Source organism: Sebastes fasciatus, chromosome 4 (assembly GCF_043250625.1).
Source record: "Sebastes fasciatus isolate fSebFas1 chromosome 4, fSebFas1.pri, whole genome shotgun sequence".
NCBI classification, from domain to species: Eukaryota; Metazoa; Chordata; class Actinopteri; order Perciformes; family Sebastidae; genus Sebastes; species Sebastes fasciatus.
The window spans coordinates 5,175,953-5,196,693 of NC_133798.1; the positions used below are offsets into that span (position 1 = coordinate 5,175,953).

Here is a 20,741-nt window from a genome sequence, read left to right on the forward strand (position 1 = left end):
ACTTGTATTATTTCAATTAAGTTCAATTTATTTGTAATTAAATGCATTTAAAGCTGCACTTATCATTATTTTCATAGATTCATGGTTTATGGTTCTGAACTGTGCCCCATTGTGCTCCTCTGGCACCCACTTCAAATGTTATCAGCTGATTGAATGGGCATTATCAGTGGTAATCACGACCATTCTAATACTTTAGACGGGCCAAACCGCAACCTACCACGTTGTGAAAGTGAAACTTAAAGTTGTGAATTGAAACACAAAAGCTTTAGGCAACAAAACTACTTGGTTAGGTTTAGGTAAAGATCGTGGTTTGGGTTCAAATAAGTAGGCTACGCTTGTTACGTAACTTAGATAGCTTGGTGTTAGTTAAGTCTTGCCTTCAAGAAATCAAATCCTGGTTCTCCTGCAACTTTCTCAAATTAAATAGTGATAGGTTCCCCTCATTGGCACCAAATCCACCTTGACAAGACATGGCGGTTTTTCCATTACCATCGACAACTCCTCAATTTATCCCTCCCCTCAGGTTAAGAGTCTGGGTGTCGTCCTCGACAGCACACTATCAGTCCAAACTCACATCAATAATGTCACTCGGTTTGCATATTTCCATCTACGTAACATGAATCGCCTTTGTCCGTCCCTCACACCCAACAGTACCGCTATTCTCGTTCACACCCTGGTTACATCCCGCATTGATTACTGTAACGCCCTTCTCTTTGGTCTCCCTCTCAAGACCATTCATAAACTTCAACTGGTCCAGAACTCTGCTGCTCGCATCATCACCAGAACCCCCCTCCATTAATCACATCACTCCTGTTCTTCAGCATCTTCATTGGCTCCCGGTTAAATACCCCATTGATTTCAAGATTCTGTTCCTCACCTTTTAAAGGTCCCATATTATGCTCATTTTCAGGTTCATACTTGAATTTTGTGTTTCTACTAGAACATGTTTACATGCTGTAATGTTAAAAAAACACTTTATTTTCCTCATACTGTCTGCCTGAATATGCCTGTATTTACCCTCTGTCTTAAACGCTCCGTTTTAGCACATTTCGACGGAATTGCAATGGAATTGCAACAGAATTGTGTTGCTAGGCAACAGCTTTGGTTCATGTGTACTTCCTGTCAGTAGATGTTATTCACATTCACTGAAACCAGGAATAAACTGGGACACATTTAGATTGTTTATGTTTAAATCTTAGTAATGGTCAAAATATTGTATATTTGTGACATCACAAATGGTCAAAAATTCTGACAGCTTGTTTCAAATGAAGAGTTTCTGAATACGGGCTGTGTGTATTTCTCTGTGGATAGAGCGTTTCGATACTTTCACAGTATTTATATAGGACTTAAACCTATTTTATCATAAAAACATGAAAATCTCACTTTTTCTTGTATGGACTTTTAAGGCCATCCATAACCTCGCTCCCCGGTACCTCTCTGAACTCCTGCATATCAACACACCCATCCGCACTCTCAGGCCTTCTTCTTCTATCCACCTCACTGCGCCACCCGCCCTGCTTGACTCTCTCTCCACTTTCAAATCTCATCTCAAAGCACACCTCTTTAAACTGGCATATTCACTTTGATCATTATCCATCTGGTCCCACGAATCTTCTGTACATTTTATACACTGTAAATTTGTTTTGTTAATTTTATTATTTATTGTTACATTGTTATCTATTTTTAACTCTGCCTTGTAAGGTGACCTTGAGTGTTTTGAAAGACACCCATAAATAAAATGTATTATTATTATTATTATTATTAATAATAAGTAAGTAAGTTATGTAACAAATGTACGGTAAAATCAACGTTGGCTTTTGGTTTCACGCGGGCCAAGAACAGCGTCATCAAGTCATCACCTGACTTCCTTACTACTTTGCTACTACCACTACAGGTCAGCGTCGGCAGGTCTCTTCTAAACCCACATCTATGACACTGATAACTGCTGTTAACGGCCATTCAATCGACTGACATGACATTCGAAGCGGGTGCCCCCGGAGGGATTTTTTGGAGCATGTCACCTTTGATATACATCATTTCTAATAACAAGAGTGGTGGAACCTCAAACTTCCTCATATCTCTGATTTACTGGAAAATATGGATGAGTTTTCTGTTCCTGTATATACTAGAAATGATAAATACTATTCTAAAAGATTAGGAGTCTAACAGCCATGCTAGTGGCTCTGTGAGGCTGCTTTCAGATATATACAACCTGCTAACATGCTCACAGTGACCATGTTATTATGCGGATGTTTAGAAGGTAAAATTCACCATCTAGCTTAATGCTAACATTGGATAGTTATCACTAAACACACACAGTATAGAAATAATATATATAATGTGTGTAGCACACAGTCAGTATGATTCATCATCTGGGGACCATGAATGTCTGTCAAAAATGTCAAGTCAATCCACCCAAAAGTTGTTGAGATATTTCAGTCTGGTCCAAAGCGGTGGGCCGACCGACCAACACACTTTTTCTATCCTTAGAGGCATGATGCCACTAGTGTGTCTAATCATGATGTCATTATTTTCAGCCATCCAACTCGTTTCAACATTAACATTCAGTGCAAAGACAGCTGGTGTGTCCATATACTGCTTCTGTCTGTTTTTTTTTCATTTTATCATAGCTTTAAGGCTGTTCAAATCATCTTGGCATCGCATATATCAGCTTGCTCTTGTCTCTTTCTGTAAATTTGAATATTGGAAAAATGCTTCCATATGACGCCTTTTGCTTTGTTTCTTTCCTAAAAAAATCCTGTAAAATTGCACTTGCGATAATGTTTTAACTTTTGTGGCCAACTACCCCCACATAACAGACCGTTGCTATGGACGCAGCTCTGATGTCGGACTCTGGTAGATTTCTTAAGTAAGTGGCCGTGTAATAAGCGGGATAATGAACAGCTAGTGCGTCACTGTTGTGAAATAAACCCCGACAGGATGCCGCATCGCACTGCTGAGGTTTATTTCACATCAATGACCAACACTTTACCAGCACATTAGCCCCTACATAACAACAACATAACAACAACAACTCAATACAAAAAAAGGTGTTCCAGCCTTCAGTCTGCGTGATTCTGTGGTTTATAATCAATATATTGATTAATAAATCACTTAGGAAATGACAGTTCTTGATGACAATGACATGCAGGTGTCTGACAGTTTGACTTATGTCCCAGATAACTGCAGTGGTTCAGAACTGTCATTTCACCAGTCACCACATACACCATGTCAGAGTTATTTTATTCATCTATAGTATGTTACACTACTTTGACTTCACAATAAAAGTCCAATAAATCACATTTATTTACTACTACAAAACTCCAGATAGATGAGACATAAACTCTTCATCTTTAGTTAAGAACAAACCTTGTAAAATCATTGATTTCACTGCCCATATTTTTCTGAAAATAAGGAGCAAAGTCTGTGTGTTCAGGGTTGCGGAGGGCACTGGCCTCATGAACTAAAACAGCGGTCTACTATCAGGGTCTGAACAAAGACACAAATTATAGCCCAACATTTTAAATTGTAGCTATTGATGGGACTGTATCGTACTGTATGATATGATTGCTATGGGTATTATTTTATTTCTATGATATTAATACCTTCATGTCGTTGTAATAGTGTTCTTGTTGCTTTCTTTGTTTGTCATTTCATCATGTGATGGAAGAAACTTCCGGTGTATTTTCTATATAAAGTACCAGGTGTAATCAGTGTGTTTTTATTATTTCTGGTCTGATGAAGACTCTATGAGGTCAAAACCAGCTCTTATTTTAAAAAGTCCAACAAAAGAAAAAAAAGTCGTAGTATAGTATGTCGAAAAAAAAAAAAAGTCATAGTATAGTACTGTATGTCCAAATTTTTTTATAAAAAGTCATAGTATAGTTTGTAGGAAAAAAAAGTCATAGCATAGCATGTCGAAAAAAGTCATAGTATAGTATGTGGAAAAGAAAGGTCGTAGTATAGTATGTTGAAAAGTTTTTAAAAAGTCATTGTATAGTATGCAGTGATCCAGAACTGTCATTTCACAAGTCACCACATACACCATGTCACCATGTTAATTGTAGCTATTGATGGGACTGCATCATACTGCATGATATGATTGTTATGGTTATTATTTTATTTCTATGATAATACCTTCATGTCGTTGTAATAGTGTTGTTGCTTTCTTTGTTGGTCATTTCATCATGTGATGGAAGAAACTTCCGGTGTATTTTCTATATAAAGTTCCAGATGTAATCAGTGTGTTTTTTATTATTTCTGGTCTGATGAAGACTCTATGAGATCAAAAGCAGCCCTTCTTTTAAAAAGTCCAACAATGATGTTAAGGTTGAAGTAACAAAGTGACGTGGGAATCATGACTCTTGCTTGATGGTAAAGGAGGAAATAGCGTGACATTGTTAAAGAATAACTAACTCTGCAGAAGGGGAACGTCAGAGTGGATGGATGAGTAAAAAAAAAACTGTCAGACTTTGACCACTAACCCTACCTTGATCACAGCATTGCTAGATAATGATTAACAGTGATTTGTAACATTCTTCAGAAGATACTGGTCCTGCTGATAACGGCGTCAGATATGCCTCACAGGTCAGAGTTCACCCTTGTTCAACTTTGACCGAGCCGATGGGTTCGTTCAGCCAATAGAGACACTGATGCACTGTTTGGATTTCATTTGAAATTAGCCTAAACAAACATCACCAACAGGCTTTAAGAGTGTTATCAGATTTCCTTTAATTCATCTTCATCATTCCGTCCCAACACACAAAAAGCACCAAAATGGGGCTTAACCTGATACAAGCTTATGTCATGAGGGCAATACCCGAAAAAAAAAAAAAAAAGTTCATCATACCACTATGTACTGTAGGTACATCAGTTTGTTGTGGCTCCTCTATTTAAGAAGCTAAATATCAGTACCTTCAAGGACCATTGCTGGTAATGGTAATAGAGAAGATTTTAGCTGTAAAGTCAGGTGATATGAAATAATAAATAAAGTAGTACACCTGATATCTTACTTTACAAAATGAGTACAGCTTTATCCCTTTTTCCCCAGAGAACAGAAAGACTTGCTGTGCGGTTGAAAAACTGACAAATAGTTCATTATTAGATCAAATAACCAGAGAGAATAACACCCAGGTGAAGGTAGGAAATAGCGTCGCATTATTCAACATTTCTTTGAGGTGGAGAGCAAAACGCTTCTTCTATCATTACAGTCTTCCCACGTATAATCCCTTGTAACGCTTTAGACAGTTACTGTGCCTTTTTTTGCTTCTGATGTGCACAGGAAATGCAATGTGACGTGTGGCCCAAGCCTAATGAAAGTCACGTCAGAGATCCTTGCTCTTGATCAGATGATACAATCCAAAACTGAGAATGATATGTGGTGGCTACTGCATCCCAAATAACTGACTTCCCTCTAGTGGTGGAAGACGGGCACTACACGGCATCACATTAGAACAGTGGTTTCAGTTTGGCAGTTTACAACACGTTTCTCTTTGTGCCGAGTGATCCCATCTTATGACGGCTTCCATATGGTATAATTTATTAGCCAAATACCGTCTCAGATCAGCACCCTCAACCTCACTGATAATTACTGATGATGTTATGTGGATACCATTGTTCATTTTTTTTGGCAGTTGGCAATCATGACTTGAAGCAAACATTGCAGCTCATACTGTAAACTGTGTCAAACTGTTTTTTTTTTTTTTTAACCGTTTGGTTGTCCATTACAGCACTAGTAATCAACTTCTTACTTCACATGTTGGCCAGCGCTCGTGTTTATCAAACAGAAATTGCATGTTAACAGCGACACCTGTGGCCGTTAAGTCAACGGAAGTCAGCGTCCTGTTGCTCGCTCTACATAGACATGAACGAGCATCGCTCAAAACAGTGAGACGACACACGTCAGCTAAAACCACAATATCACTCTATATTTCAGCTGCTTGGCAGTAATGTTAGCTGACCAGACAAGGTCTCTCCATGAATCAATGCTGATACTGTTTTCCTGCTTCAGCCTCCCGACAGCGTTCAGAAGGAACAGGGGAGACACCGCAACCCCGGTGACCGCGGTCGGGAGGCTGAAGCAGGAAGGGTTTACACTGTTTTGCAAGACGCTCTTCACTAGATAGAACTTTGCGGTTTTGGCGCTTCTGTGTAGTTTGTGTTGGAACAGCGTAGCCACACGCGAGCGCGCATGGGACACCGACCCGCACTGATTTATACGTGTAAGAAGTTACAAACAGTACCTTTAAAAAATTTTTAAATAAAGACAGGTCTCTTAAATTGGCCAAGGACACACACCTTCAAAAGACATGTTTTAAAATGACTGTATAATGCAGTATAGGTAATATATATCACATGGAATGTGAAGGAAAACGTATAACACAGAATGGGCTTGTTTCCCGCTGCCGCACCCTAGTAAATCTCCAAATGCACATTTAATAGGATGTTACACCACGTTGTGTTTCCATTTGATCACTAAAGAGCTTCTCTAACACTTCACCGTCAGTAGAAATGGGTTGCTTGATAAATCTCTTATAGTTTACTTTCAGAAAATGACTCTTCTACCTTCTTGTGTAAATCAAACTTTTGATAAATACAGGCCCAGGAACGTCTAAACGCACCAATTAGTCTCTGTCTCTGAGGCTACACAGTTTGAATGTGAGAGGAGGCGTGGGTTCAGACGGGCCTTCTGGGCCTTGAAACAACCCTTTGGTGTGTTCTTAGCCGTTACCCACACTTTAACAGACATTACTCTCTCAGCCATTCCTTCAGCATTAGCTGAATTCCAGTATTACGGTCGTCAATGTTCTGGACGTGATGGTGTCCGCATCTCCTTCTGGTCCCCACCACAGTGTATACTGGACTTCATATGAACAGTTCCGATACGCCGTTGAGTCCAGTTTCTTGTGAACGTCCCAAAATACACACCACATCATGGGAAACTTAGCCACGTGTGTGTTTTTGTGTTTGTCAAAAAGATGACCATCCACTTCCATCAGTTCAACCTGCTTCTCTTTTCTATCCAGCAGCATGACTGGCAGCACTCATCAGATGTTTATGTCCCGGACATCTGTGGGTGTAGTTGAGAGGTCCTGCTCCTCACTGATGTTCTTAGTTTCCATGGTAGCAGCCGAGTGTTGCGGTTGCTGTGCCTGTCTGAGACTGGTTTCAAGCAGCGACTCGATTTGCTCCTGACACGCCCGGAGACAGTCCTGAAGAGAGAGAGAGAGAGAGAGAGAGACAGAGTTCAGGTTAGTTCAGTGAGTGTCAGTGATCTTCGTTCAGTGAGTGTCAGAGCATGTGTGCTAATCATGTCCCGGACAGATGTACCCACCGGGTCACTCCTGATGGTCTGTGCCAGCTGTTCAGTCAGTTTCTGAGACATCGTGGCATTGCCCACCATTCTCATCTGTAGGCCCTCCACTGCTGCCACCATGCTGCCTGCTGCTACCATGGATGGAGGGCTGGCGATAAATTTTACATCTGCAAAGCATCATAATGGAACTTCATGTTAATATGGCACATTTTAAAATAGCGAGTGACAATAAAGAGAACCAAATAAGAACCAAAATATTAAAAATTCAAGAGTCAAAGATGTTTATTTAAAGCTTCAGTAGGCACTATATTTTTGGCATCTTTGGGAAAAAATTCCACAATAACCTTTCAGTATATTGTAATTCAAGTGTTCTGAGAGATCACTAGACTTCTGCTCCTCCTCATGGCTCTGTTTTCAAGCTTTAAAAAAATCGAAACCGTGACGGGAGACTTTGACTAATCACAGGTCATTTTGAGAGAGCGTTCCTATTGGCTGTGCTCCGGTCATGTGACCGGAACTTGGCGTTCCTTCACCAGATTTCACAATGGCGGCGGCGTCACAAACTTTCTCATTTTACAGCTAAACCGTGCACTACAAGATGATTCTGAAAACATTTGAAGAGAGAACTAGACATTACAGTAACATAATATTGATTCATATTTGATCAGCACTGCCTAGTTTGACCATTTGGTCGGAGTTCGCGAGTGATTGACAGCCGGCTCTCATAGACGGCAGCTGGACAGCAGACCTCAGATCAGCTCTGACTGGTTGTTTTTCTCCGGTCTGTGAAATTTTGCACATGCCGTTAGGAGCACCGGAGGCACAGAGGCACATGATTTTTTTCAGGTTACTTGTTTCATGTACTACTGACATGATACAGCGACTGCTTTATAAAAAATAAGTTTTTTTGTTGTTTTTTTTTTAAATCATATTTGCTCAAATCTTTCCTACTGCAGCTTTAAATAAAAACACAAGTCATGTAGGTAATGTAGTCCCATGCATACCTGTGGCACACAGAGCCACAAAGGTCTGAGCGTGCTTCCTGAGTATGGGCCGGTTGTCTCTCCTGACAGGCAGCTGAGACAGGAAGTGGTCAATGAAGTCAAGAGGGGTCACTGAAGCCAGGTCCCACTTCAGCTTGTTCAAAACCAGCAGCTCCATTTGCTGTGTGGGCAGAGAGAGAGGGGACAGAAGGACAGGTTCAAGTGTGATCCTAGCAGACAGATGCAGGGATTAACAAAGATGGGGATGGAGTGCTTTTTGTCTACTTGTGGGGATTTTGGGCTTTAAGGTGGCACAGCAGTAAAGGTCAGGGGGGTCATCAAAACCATTAGGAATCTTCATCTGGGGACCATGAATGTCCACAGTGAACTTCATTTTTTTTCAAGATACTTAGTCATTGTGAAAAGAAAACTATTAGAAATCCTCCTCTAGGGAGCATAAAATCCATACCAATCTGGCCAGTAGCTGCTGAGATATTGTGATCTGAACAAAAGCATGCAGACACATGGACGGAAAAAATAACGAAGCCTTCATGCAAAGAATTTGCATCTATTATTTGTAGAAATAAAATTATTTGAGTTTCTCAAAGAATCGTTTCAGCCCTCATCCCCATGAAGACAAAGCGTGGCGACCTACCAGCAGCTGAGTAGGTGCGATGGAGTTGTCGGTGTAGATGCACAGTTTCTCTGCAGTGAGAGGGATCGTTTCCTTCAGTTTGGATGCCAGGAACATGCAGGCAGCTCCCAGTAACTGCAGGTGGCTCTTCTTGGTGGGTTCCACTGACAGGAAGCGGTCCATGTAGTTCATAGCCAGAGGGAAAACCTCCTCCTCACATTTCTGCTCCTCACACACCTGCACACACAAACCAGACAACAATACCATTAAATACAGTTTCTTCGTCAATGTCATTATAATAAAAATAATAATAATAATATATAAATCCCCAACTAGCCCATGAAATAAGGAATAATCCCACTGCTTTATTCATTTAACATTAATTATTTTTAGCTATTCTCAGATGGATATTGTTGTTTGATGTCAACTGGGCAGAGCATGGCAGAGTTTAGTCATTTATGTCATGACAATAAGAAAATCATAAAATGTACAGAAAAATGTTTTACTAACTAAATAACCAGAACAATTTCATTAATACAATTAACAATTTAAGTCATTACCAACTCAAATCAAACATTGCTGGTGGCAGCTTCACTAATATGACGATCTGTTGCTTTTTTCTTGTTTTCAACCTTTCAGCAAAAAACAGGTAAGGGGCAAATATAATTATATATATTCCAGTTTGTATGTACAGATGTATTTCTTGTTGATATGGCCATACTAAAAAGGTAACAGGAGGATGCATTTCTTTTTCAGTAGTGGGAAGCAATTGCAACATTAAAAAAAAGTAGCCCATGAAGAAAGCACCAGAAACCTCACTTATCCTCAGTGGAATGCTTTAGTCATTACACCACTAACATCTACTACTAGGTTGAACAGCTTCAAGCAATAAGACTGCAATCAAAAAAAATGGTTATGCTCCCTGATGTACAGTAGGTGTCCCTGTACTGTCTGATATACAGATCCTTACTGTAGGACATGGAGCCTTAATAGAGGTACAACTGGAGAAGTTCCTCACGTTCAGCCCCCCCAACACAAAGGCATCGCGTGCTCTAACAGCTTCAGAAATGTCGTTTAACTATAATCTATTATTTGAACCCTCCGTGGATTTGAATTTTAATTCAACTCAATTCAGTTCAGCTGGCATGTGAGCCCATGGACACAGTTCATAATAGTAACAAAGTAACGTAAAGGAGGTGTTTGTTAAAGACTACTTTCAACTCCATTAACGTAAAGTAGGCTGATTAACATCCGACAGCGCTCTACACAATATATATACATTATATATCTACATTATGGACCATGCAGTGTCATGCCCATGGTGAACTTATTATTATGCATTTATTATGTATTTGATAGCAACTCTAGTACGTTAACGTTACTCCATTGAAAACCACTGAAAATACCAAAATGCAGCTTGTTTATCAACGAGGCTGCATCAGGTAGCCTGAGAGGAGGAAAGTTAAAGGTACAACTTCAGTTCGATTTCTTTCACCTTTAAAAATGATGCATAAACCTTCAATTCCCCTTTTTCCAGTAGTGGTGCTAGTGAGCAGTCTGGATGCACACTAACATAACTCCTACAGTCGGGATTTGATAGCAAAGTTAGGTTGGAAGTTAGCTTCAGCAGCAGCTCTCAGTGACTCACACAAAGAGCTGCTGGTACCAGCAGCAGCAACAACTTCACAGATAAGCAGAGGAAGTTAACGTGGTTCTCTTTGTACAACATGATATTGACTTTAACTCACCTCCAGCATCCAGGTGGCCACTATCCTCCTCATGTACGGAGCGATCTCTCTCTGGACGCATTTGAAGTAGTTGGCAGCGGGCAGGTACTTGTCCTCAGCCCGCAGCAGAGCGCTCAGCACCCGGTCATTCAACAGGTTGGCGTCCCGGTAGGCCCTCCGGACGGCCGGCCGGTCCAACTCACAGCACAACAACTGAGGATCCATTCAGTCCGCCTTAGTGTCTCTGTGGTGACCAAACCTTTAAACTAGCTTCGATTTAGAAGACAACAACAACAGCTCATGAGCCTCTCCACATGTTGATGACTAAATGATCTTCTGTACTCTCTGGAGAATATGACCAGCTGGAGTTACCAGTATGAACTGTTATATGAGTTAAATGTAGTTAATTAATTGTTTCTTGTTTGTCCCCGTTGTGTCAGTTTGTTCCTTTTCCTTTCAGTAACTTTCTTTTGTTGCAGCAGACAGACTCAGAGGACAAAAGCAGAGCAGAGCAGCAGCTATTCCTCCGGCCATGTGGAGACCGTTTACCTGCTGCGCTGCTTTATCAGCGGACCGCGTCACCACTATTAGCATAAAGTGACGACGCATCCGGCCAAAAAATGTCAAAATAAAAGAGCACAACATTTTCCATTTTCAGCAATCGTCAATCACACCAATACACCATATTTAAAAGGTGAAAAAACAAAAATACCCACATTTCCATTTATTTCTTTAGTGATATCTAACCATGTAGATGATAACAGTGTTTTGAAATATCCACTGGCACGCTCACAAACACTAGAGGTGAAGAGCCTATGATGTCATTGCTGTTGCTGAAATTATTTAGAAATGACATTGAAAAAGTTTGGGCTATTTCATAAGATTCATACTGGTGACTTTCAATGACTAGATGTATGATGTTACCTTAATATGATTAAATACAGTACCATACTACTGTATATATAAGGCAAATATTGATGCATATGACATGGATAGAACATGAAGTAGTCAGTGATTAAATTGTATGGAAAGAAATGTTACTTATTGTAACTACTGTTAAACTAGAAACTATCCTGCTCTTATTTTAATGTAGGAAGTAATTTAGGCTACTTCCTGTAACTTGATTCTGAAACTCATAGACACACACAGAGAAAGAGAAAGAGAGAGAGAGAGAAAGAGAGAGAGAAAGACCCAACATACCAAAAGATTAAAATGAAAGCTTCAAAAAAAGAGAAAAAAAACAAGCAGGCAACATTCTGAGATCAAGAGGGAGAGTATTACACAGTTTATTACAGTATTACACAGTTTATTACAGTATTAAACATTTCTAATAGAATCACAGACTGATACTTTGATGAGTAGATGCTGGGTTACTCTCACCCAGAGGTAGAACTAAAAATGAAAAGACATCACACCTAACAGCCACCACACCACTTAAACTTGGAGATGTATTATTCTCTCCTATATGTACCTTAAAGATTGTGTTAATATTTTTGGACCAATTATTGGCCCAGCTTACTTCATACAGATATAAAAACATACAACAGTAATTACTTGGATATATTGGCATTACTTCAGTATGGAATGCTGATCTGAAAAGTTACGGACAGGCTATCGATTGGAAGAGAATATGGACACATGTTTTTTGAGTGTAATTCAGTTAAACAGTTTTGGAGTCAAGGGATTGATATAGTATCCAATATCACTGGGGTTCAGATACCGTGTCTCCCAAACATTGCTGAACGATGATTCTTCTTTTATTTCATTAAATCATCAGATCTTTTGGGGGTTTCTTTGGCTGGTTTAACTGCAACCAAAAAAAAATCCTTACCACAAGATGGATACCACCACATCCTCTATTTATTAATCAATGGATATCTTTCTTTCATAATGTATTAGTCTTAGAACTGTCAATTGCATCTGTAAACAATATTAAAAGAGAAACATTAAAGAGGGTTAGGGTTAGAAGAGCTGCCGACTGGGTGATATCCTCTATGGATAATGATTGTATATGTATATTTCGATATGTGGAAGAGCGAGTATGATACACTCCAATAGACTAGTGTACAATTAGGATATTGCCATATTAATTTGCATGTGATTAGATGAACTATGATTGAAAACAAAAAGAAGCTCTTCCTGTAATATCTGTAAACTGATAAAAGGAGTGGGGGGAGGGAGGCTGAGTGGGAAAGGGCAAGGCTCCTTGCTCCTCTTTGTGTTTTGTACCTGTGGGGGACGGGTCTACAGTGAGTTTCGTCCACCATGACTGTGTGTGGGACGGGTCTACAGTGAGTCTCGGTCGCCATGACTGTGTGGGGGACGGGTCTACAGTGAGTTTCGTCCACCATGACTGTGTGGGGGACGGGTCTACAGTGAGTTTCGTCCACCATGACTGTGTGTGGGACGGGTCTACAGTGAGTCTCGGTCGCCATGACTGTGTGGGGGACGGGTCTACAGTGAGTTTCGTCCACCATGACTGTGTGTGGGACGGGTCTACAGTGAGTCTCGGTCGCCATGACTGTGTGGGGGACGGGTCTACAGTGAGTCTCGGTCGCCATGACTGTGTGGGGGACGGGTCTACAGTGAGTCTCGGTCGCCATGACTGTGTGGGGGACGGGTCTACAGTGAGTCTCGGTCGCCATGACTGTGTGGGGGACGGGTCTACGGTGAGTCTCGGTCGCCATGACTGTGTGGGGGACGGGTCTACAGTGAGTCTCGGTCGCCATGACTGTGTGGGGGACGGGTCTACGGTGAGTCTCGGTCGCCATGACTGTGTGTGGGACGGGTCTACGGTGAGTCTCGGTCGCCATGACTGTGTGGGGGACGGGTCTACAGTGAGTCTCGGTCGCCATGACTGTGTGGGGGACGGGTCTACGGTGAGTCTCGGTCGCCATGACTGTGTGGGGGACGGGTCTACAATGAGTCTCGGCCGCCATGACTGTGTGGGGGACGGGTCTACAATGAGTCTCGGCCGCCATGACTGTGTGGGGGACGGGTCTACAGTGAGTCTCGGCCGCCATGACTGTGGCGAAGAAGCCAGTCAGAGGCGCAAATCAAAGCGGAAACAAATTCAAAATGCTTCATCAATGAATTTGTGAATAAAAGACGACACCAAAGATGCTAAGCTCAGAATTTAAAGGGGAACTACGTCCATTTTCTAGATTCATACATATTATTCCCATGGTCTGAGACAGTCCAAAAATATTAGTAAACATGAACAACTCCATCCCAAGTGCTAAAACTCAAATTTGTGATGTCATCAAGTATAAAGTATGGATGCATTCATTGTCTATGGAGCAGCTCCAGACTTTACACCCTATGACATCACTAGTTTGAGACTTACTTCTCTGGTCTCTGGCTTTGAGAGAGAGGAGCTCATGTTCACGACTATTGAATGAACTTTCCTAGGCCATGGTGCATGCTGGGATATGCTCCAGCGACCCATGAGCCTAAGATTGGTAGAAAATGAAATTCACAGACTTTTACTATCTTAAGAACTGATGTAATCATCATGGCTCTGCCGTGTGCAGTGCACGCTAAAATCTCTCAGCCCTTGTCTCACACAGAGAGATCTACAGTCTGGAGACGACAAATGTCTTGACTTCAATGTTGTAGATGGCCTCAGGAAAGAGACGGAGACAGAAATCTATGTAGCCATGTCTCTCTCTGTCTGTGTGTGTGACCTTTGACCTCAGTTTCTCGGTTTGGCCGGGTCCAGGGTCATACTCTGGACACGGCATACAATAGCAGTGTATAGACTCTATTGATACGTCGTGATTGATCCCTCTTACAATAGAGACCGATCTGTGGTGATCAGCTTCGCTAGCCTTCTGCTATGTCGTCCATTAATGCTGCTGGACGGGCTTTGGCCTGCAGAGCTTCAGAACAGGACTCAGTGAAGATATTATAACGGTTTGAATAGTCTTCTCTTTCAGCAAGAAGCATCCAGGAATTGATGATGCTATGTGACACAAGTTGAAGTGAATATATAATAAATAAAATCAACAGGGATTTGGACAATTAATAATAATTTATTAACGTACAAAACCACCAGACTCCAACAGTCATTTAATCTCACTGATCATCAAAACACACTTCATTCAAACTGGACAGAAACAAAATAAAACTCATCAAAACCTTCTAGTCTTTTTTGGAATTTCCACTTTTCCAACAATCACCAACTCTCTGGTGTGGGAGTTTGAAAGAGAGACTAAATAAGTAACCACCATAACAACAACACAACAACATCTATCGCCTATTTTTATCGGGTTTTCCCATGTTTAAAAAACCTGCATATGTGTGCTAATTTTGGTGGAAAAAGGATATGACTGCACACTTGCTGACATGATTTTAAATGTAATTGCCTAATGACTGTATCAAAATAATGTAACGTGCAAAATGCTTATCTTTGCCATTGATCCAATAAATCGAAATGTTCTGTATCACATTTATCCAAATAAAGCATACATTCGTAGCTTTACAAAGACCCTCACTAAGATCAGAGCAGGTGGAGAATGAAAGAGACAGAGCTGAAGAGTGTGTGAACCCAGTATACTGAAGATGAATGTGGTGGCAGCTCAGAGGTCTCCATGCTGAGGAATCTAACCTTACCATCTTTCACTGGAGATAAATGAATAGAAATGGCCCTGACAGAATGACTTCACAGAGACAGAAAGGGAGAGTAATGGTGGAAAATAACAGGCCACTGGTGCTGGGTCTTTTGAATTGAAGCTGTTTCCTTGTGTAGGTCATATAGAGGCATCAGTATTACATTGACCACAGTCACTTTGATGGGACAGTAAAAGTCGACTCAGCAAGGTGACCAGCCATAGCTTTGTTGTGTCTACCTGGAAATAATTCCTAAATGAGAAATACATCTACAATTATTATTTATGATAAAAGGAAATAAGTGAGAGGATATGACATTTCATTGTTATTGCTGGGTAGATGGAAGTGTTGTGTTTTATTCATGAGAATTGTTGCGTGAGAATATCAAAACAGATTGCAGCAAGGAAAAGGAAGAGCTAATGGAATATTGAAATATAATGCAAATGGAGACAAAACTCTCAAGAAAAATGACAGAATCTGTCATTTCAGCATGCACATTCAACTGACGAAGCCCTCCAGCTGCCGTTCTTATCATGACTCTTGTCCATCTGAGGCAAAGGAGGAAGTCAAGTGACGTTATTAAAGAGTCACAAAGTCACAAAGGTGGACGGATGAGTCAACAAAACATCGGCCTTCAATTCAGGTTTCAATTCTCGTTTCCTACCGCGTGTCAACATGTGTTTCTGTTAATTATAACCATTCTCTTTCCCTAACCTTAACCAGTCAAACCTTAACCAAAGCATCGTCGCATCATAAAACGGATCCAACAGTGATGTGTAACAGTTTTGGAAGGCACAGACAAATGAGGTCGTCCTGAACAAACTCCCAGAAATCTGCAGGTCTGCTGCAACTTTCACTTTTAAATCAAGGCTGAAGACTGTTCTGTTTACTGCTGCTTTTTATTACCTCCGCCAAGGCCGAAGGCCTAGGAAGGAGGTTATGTTTTCGCCGGCGTTGGTTTGTTGGTTTGTTTGTTTGTCTGTCTGTCTGTCTGTCTGTCTGTCTGTCTGTCTGTCTGTCTGTTTGTCTGTCTGTCTGTCTGTTTGTCTGTCTGTCTGTCTGTCTGTCTGTCTGTCTGTCTGTCTGTCTGTTTGTCTGTCTGTCTGTCTGTCTGGCTGTCTGTCTGTTTGTCTGTCTGTCTGTCTGTCTGTCTGTCTGTCTGTCTGTCTGTCTGTCTGTCTGGCTGTCTGTCTGTTTGTCTGTCTGTCTGTCTGTCTGTCTGTCTGTCTGTCTGTCTGTCTGTCTGTTTGTCTGTCTGTCTGTCTGTCTGGCTGTCTGTCTGTTTGTCTGTCTGTCTGTCTGTCTGTCTGTCTGTCTGTCTGTCTGTCTGTTAGCAGGATTACTCCAAAAGTCCGTGATGGATTTGAATGAAATTTTTTGAGGGACAACTGTAGATTCAGCATTTATCACATTAAACTCGTTGGAAAGAGTACCGATGACGGTTTAGGTGAGTTTTATTTTGTTTCTGTCCAGTTTGAATGAAGTGTTTTACGACGCTCCGCTACGTACAGCTGATCTCACCATAAATAAAAATACACGTGGATGATGGTGCAAGCTGAACGGGGGTGGGGGGCAATCGTACTCGGCCACCTTGGTGGAGGTCTGCGCTCTCCGAGTGCCATTCTAGTTTCCTATTCTCTTGGATGTTTAATGTCTGTTTTTAATTGTTTACATGTCCTTTTATAATGTCTTTCTTTTGCACTTTGTCATGATACTTTTAATGTTTAGTGTAAAGCACTTTGAATAGCTCGTTGCTGAAATGTGCTATAAATAAACTTACCTTGCTGATCAGAAATTGCGTATATGTGACTATGTAATGGCAGTAACAAAAGATGTATTTGTAGTTTAACTTGCGGGACATGTTGTGCAACTGATAAATGCAACATACTGTATCAACACCAAGATTCTGTAGAAATGGCCAAGCACATAAGTTTTGCACATCCTACAATATACGTGTGTGTGTGTGTGTGTGTATGTGTGTGTGTGTGTGTGTGTCAAGAGAAGGAAGGACGCTCCCAGTGGCTCTCAAGTGCGTCAGCGCCTTTTAAGTCCTTGAATGGGCTGGTATCACGGCTATCAAGTCTGGACACCAGCACAGAGAACGGACCAGGGCGTCTTCTCAAAGAAGAATCTGCCCTCCATCCCCCACCACCAGCCCACAACTCCTTACTCCTAACTGGGGAGGGGGGTAAGTGGGTGGGGGGGTGGGTGGGATGGTACCGTGCTGTGTTTCCACTGGGGGTTTAAAACTGAAGAATTACTGCAACACGTCGACTCGATAGCACTGGCATCTTTTTTAAAGGGTGCTGTTATAAGTGTTTTTAGAATTTGTTTGAAATCAGAGGCAGTGAGATTGGTGTATTGGTATTGGTCGTAAAATATGTGTTGTAAAACCTTGTATCACCCACTAAATATACACTTTTTTTTCTAAATCTAGAAGTGTCAGTCAAAGGCAATTGGACTTGCCTCAGATTCCTCTGAACTGAAGAGTCCTTCTTGATGAGAGGCGAATCTAAATCCATGATGCTTTAGACTTATAGCACTTGTACACCATGACCTTTATGACTGCGTCCACTGACTTTATGTTAAATCATCATCTACCACAAGTACCTTTTTCATCTTTACTTGTACAACATACAGTGCAGTCCAGTACACGCTCCAACAATGCTTTGATAATATGTTTAGCAATATCTTATAATTAACTGAGACGTATTTGGGCTCCATTCAACTGCAGACTTTGATATATTACAGCATTGTATCTTGTTAGCAAGCTTCTTATTAAGATGCTGCACCCAACTGTAGCAGCGCTTACTATGTCACCATTAGGTTTCGTTTCTGTGGAAGTGCTCTGGAGTTTTTTGGGAGATGTCTTTATCTTTTCATGGAGCTAACCATAGCAGTTTGCCTTATCTCCCGCAGTCTTTGACTTGTTAATTTCATTTTCATTGTTACCACACACAAGTGAAAACCAAAGGGCGTTTGTTTGCATGTTCTTAGCTGCTAACAATATGGCAGATAAGGGATGCAATATTTATTTTCTCTCATATAAGGTGAGAAAGTGCCTGGTAGAAAACAAGTAAAGATTCAAATCATTAAAGCCTGCCTTCAAGACACCTATACATCTTGACAAGTTTGCTACTGACCCTGAACCTAAATCAGTAGCATCACTGTTATAAATGGTACAATGTGAATGTAGCCAAGAAGAAAGAGTTGAAAGAAGAGAAAGAGATGGTTTCCCCATAAAAGCTTTCTAAACCCGGGGTACAAACACAATAGACCATGATGAAAAGATGGATAGAGTAATTGTCCTGTTAAGTGATCCGAAAAGACAGGGTAGGGAGGGGGTGGAGCGGATGGCGGTGTGTGTGTGTGTGTGTGAGTGTGTATGTGTTTGACACAGCACACTGAGAGGCCAAGGGTGCTAACAAGAGAAAACCCCCAAGACAATACAGCCCTCAGTGGGTGCCCCTCACTCTGTCTCTACCCCCCAAAAGACAAGTAGAGTTTGGATACCAGGATACCAATCTGTACTCCTGATCTGCTGCAGGCACTGTGGTCTGCCCTCAACTCTATTGTAATCCACTTTCATTGATTAGCCTATGTTCTAAGACAAATCAACACTACTCTGTTTTTTTGTTAGATGAAATTGTTGTCTCAATTGGCCACTTTATAAGGTGCACCTGTAAAATCTAATGCAATGCAATACAGCCATAAATGCTGCCTTGACAAAGATATGAATGTTCAGTTTTGATTGACACTGCCAGAGAGGCATTAACTTAACTATCAAGTCAATTTTCAAGTCAAATCAATTTTATTTGTATTGCCGAAAAATCACAAATCAAAAAACGTAACCAAAAAAAAAACTTTTTAAGAGGGAAAAAATGGAAGAAACCTCAGGAAGATTAACAGAGGAGGGATCCGCCTTCCAGGATGGACAGACGTGCTAGAGATGTCGTGTGTACAGAGTAACAGCATAATGAAAATAAAACATTGACAGTCCATATGACAAAAAATAATACATATAATGTGAACATATGTGAGAAGGTGGATCCAGGAGGATGTCTAGCAGCTTCGCCAAACAGATAGAGCCAGAGCAACACGTAGTACTTTCTCTCTTCCGACGTAAACAGTAAAACGCAGGTTTTATATGGTCATACTTACTGAAAATGACAAACAATATAGCCAACAGTAGCCTCAGTAAACTTTCAGGCGATCTTCCGGTGATCTCCCTCCAGCCAGCTGTCACCTTATTTAGGTGTTTGTAGTGAAATGAGGAGACATCGTATAGTTAACTCCTCATTTCAACTTCACCAATCAGCCGTTCCTCGTCCGTTGCGCCGCTTTCAAAGCGAGTGACAGGAATAAATAGAAACAGGTCGTCAGACAAAAGTTCAGCTCAAAACGGCGCACTGTGCAGCGCTTTGTCGCTCGCGGCCAGCTAGGAGTCGGACATTCCAACAGAAAACAATGCAGTCAAACTTATTTTATCACCTACGCTAGTAATATGTAGGCTACACGCATCCCAATACATTAGACCTCTCTGTGTTGTATACATAACATTCTCTCTAGGTTTTTTTTTGTGAACCCCCAACCTTAAAGTTCAAACTGCGCCTATGTTTTTCGGCCAATTCAGCATGTTGAATCGGCGGCGGCGCTCGTCGGTGAGACAAATCACTCTGATTGGCTGTTTAATTTAAACGAATCAGTGCACGAGAAGAGAAACAGAAGTGAGGAGAGCAAGTCAACGAGTAAAGTCACACAGAAGGCTCTTCTCATTGTTCATCTTCATTTCATCTGATCGTTCCAACACACGGATATTTTCACAGCGACATGGCCGTCTGGAATGAAGCTAAGTGGTGAGTCAGAGTAGAGTGAAAATGGTCGACAAATCGCGCTTTGTTTCATGTACGTATCATAACAACGGCTTGTATATCCGCCGTCCTCGGTCTTCCGGTTTCCCTTTTTGAACGATGAATACAGACTACTGCGACCTGCTGGTGTGGAGAGTTATTTCCTCTCATGCATGCGCAGAACGTATGTGGTATGTCGGTTTGGTGTGTCTGGGTCTTTATAGACTAGCTGGTGAACATAGTGGAGCATTTAGCAGCTAAAGACACAGATATTTCCCTCAGGAGTTGGTGGAGACCAAACCAGAGTTAGAAGATAGTGAATATTGGACTTACATTCATCAGATGGACAAAAACACAACTCCAAATGAATGTTGATTGTTGCTCTGAGTCTGTTCTGATGCTGTACAGATTGTAAAGCCCCTTGAGGGAGATTTGGGATTTGGGATATTGGGATATATTAATAAAATTGGCTTGGCTTTAAATGGTTTTATTTTAACACTTTCACTACCACTACTATTACTACTGCTGCTACTAATATAACTTCCATTTCCACTGCTGCTTCTAATCGTAATAATATTAGTAGCTAGAAGGGGAGGAAGGAAAAAAAACATTTGATTGTAA

General features: G+C 41.1%; 1 protein-coding gene across 1 annotated transcript; it reads right to left on the reverse strand.

Moving 5' to 3' along the window:
* Positions 1-4,711: 4,711 nt before the first annotated feature.
* Positions 4,712-11,213, reverse strand: LOC141765547 (G1/S-specific cyclin-D1-like). The gene is made up of 5 exons (XM_074631601.1): positions 10,681-11,213; positions 8,954-9,169; positions 8,320-8,479; positions 7,334-7,482; positions 4,712-7,211 (listed from the first exon to the last, which is right to left on the reverse strand). The coding sequence occupies exons 1-5, from the start codon at positions 10,882-10,884 to the stop codon at positions 7,047-7,049; spliced, it is 894 nt and encodes a 297-aa protein (XP_074487702.1). The 5' UTR covers positions 10,885-11,213; the 3' UTR covers positions 4,712-7,046.
* Positions 11,214-20,741: the final 9,528 nt, after the last annotated feature.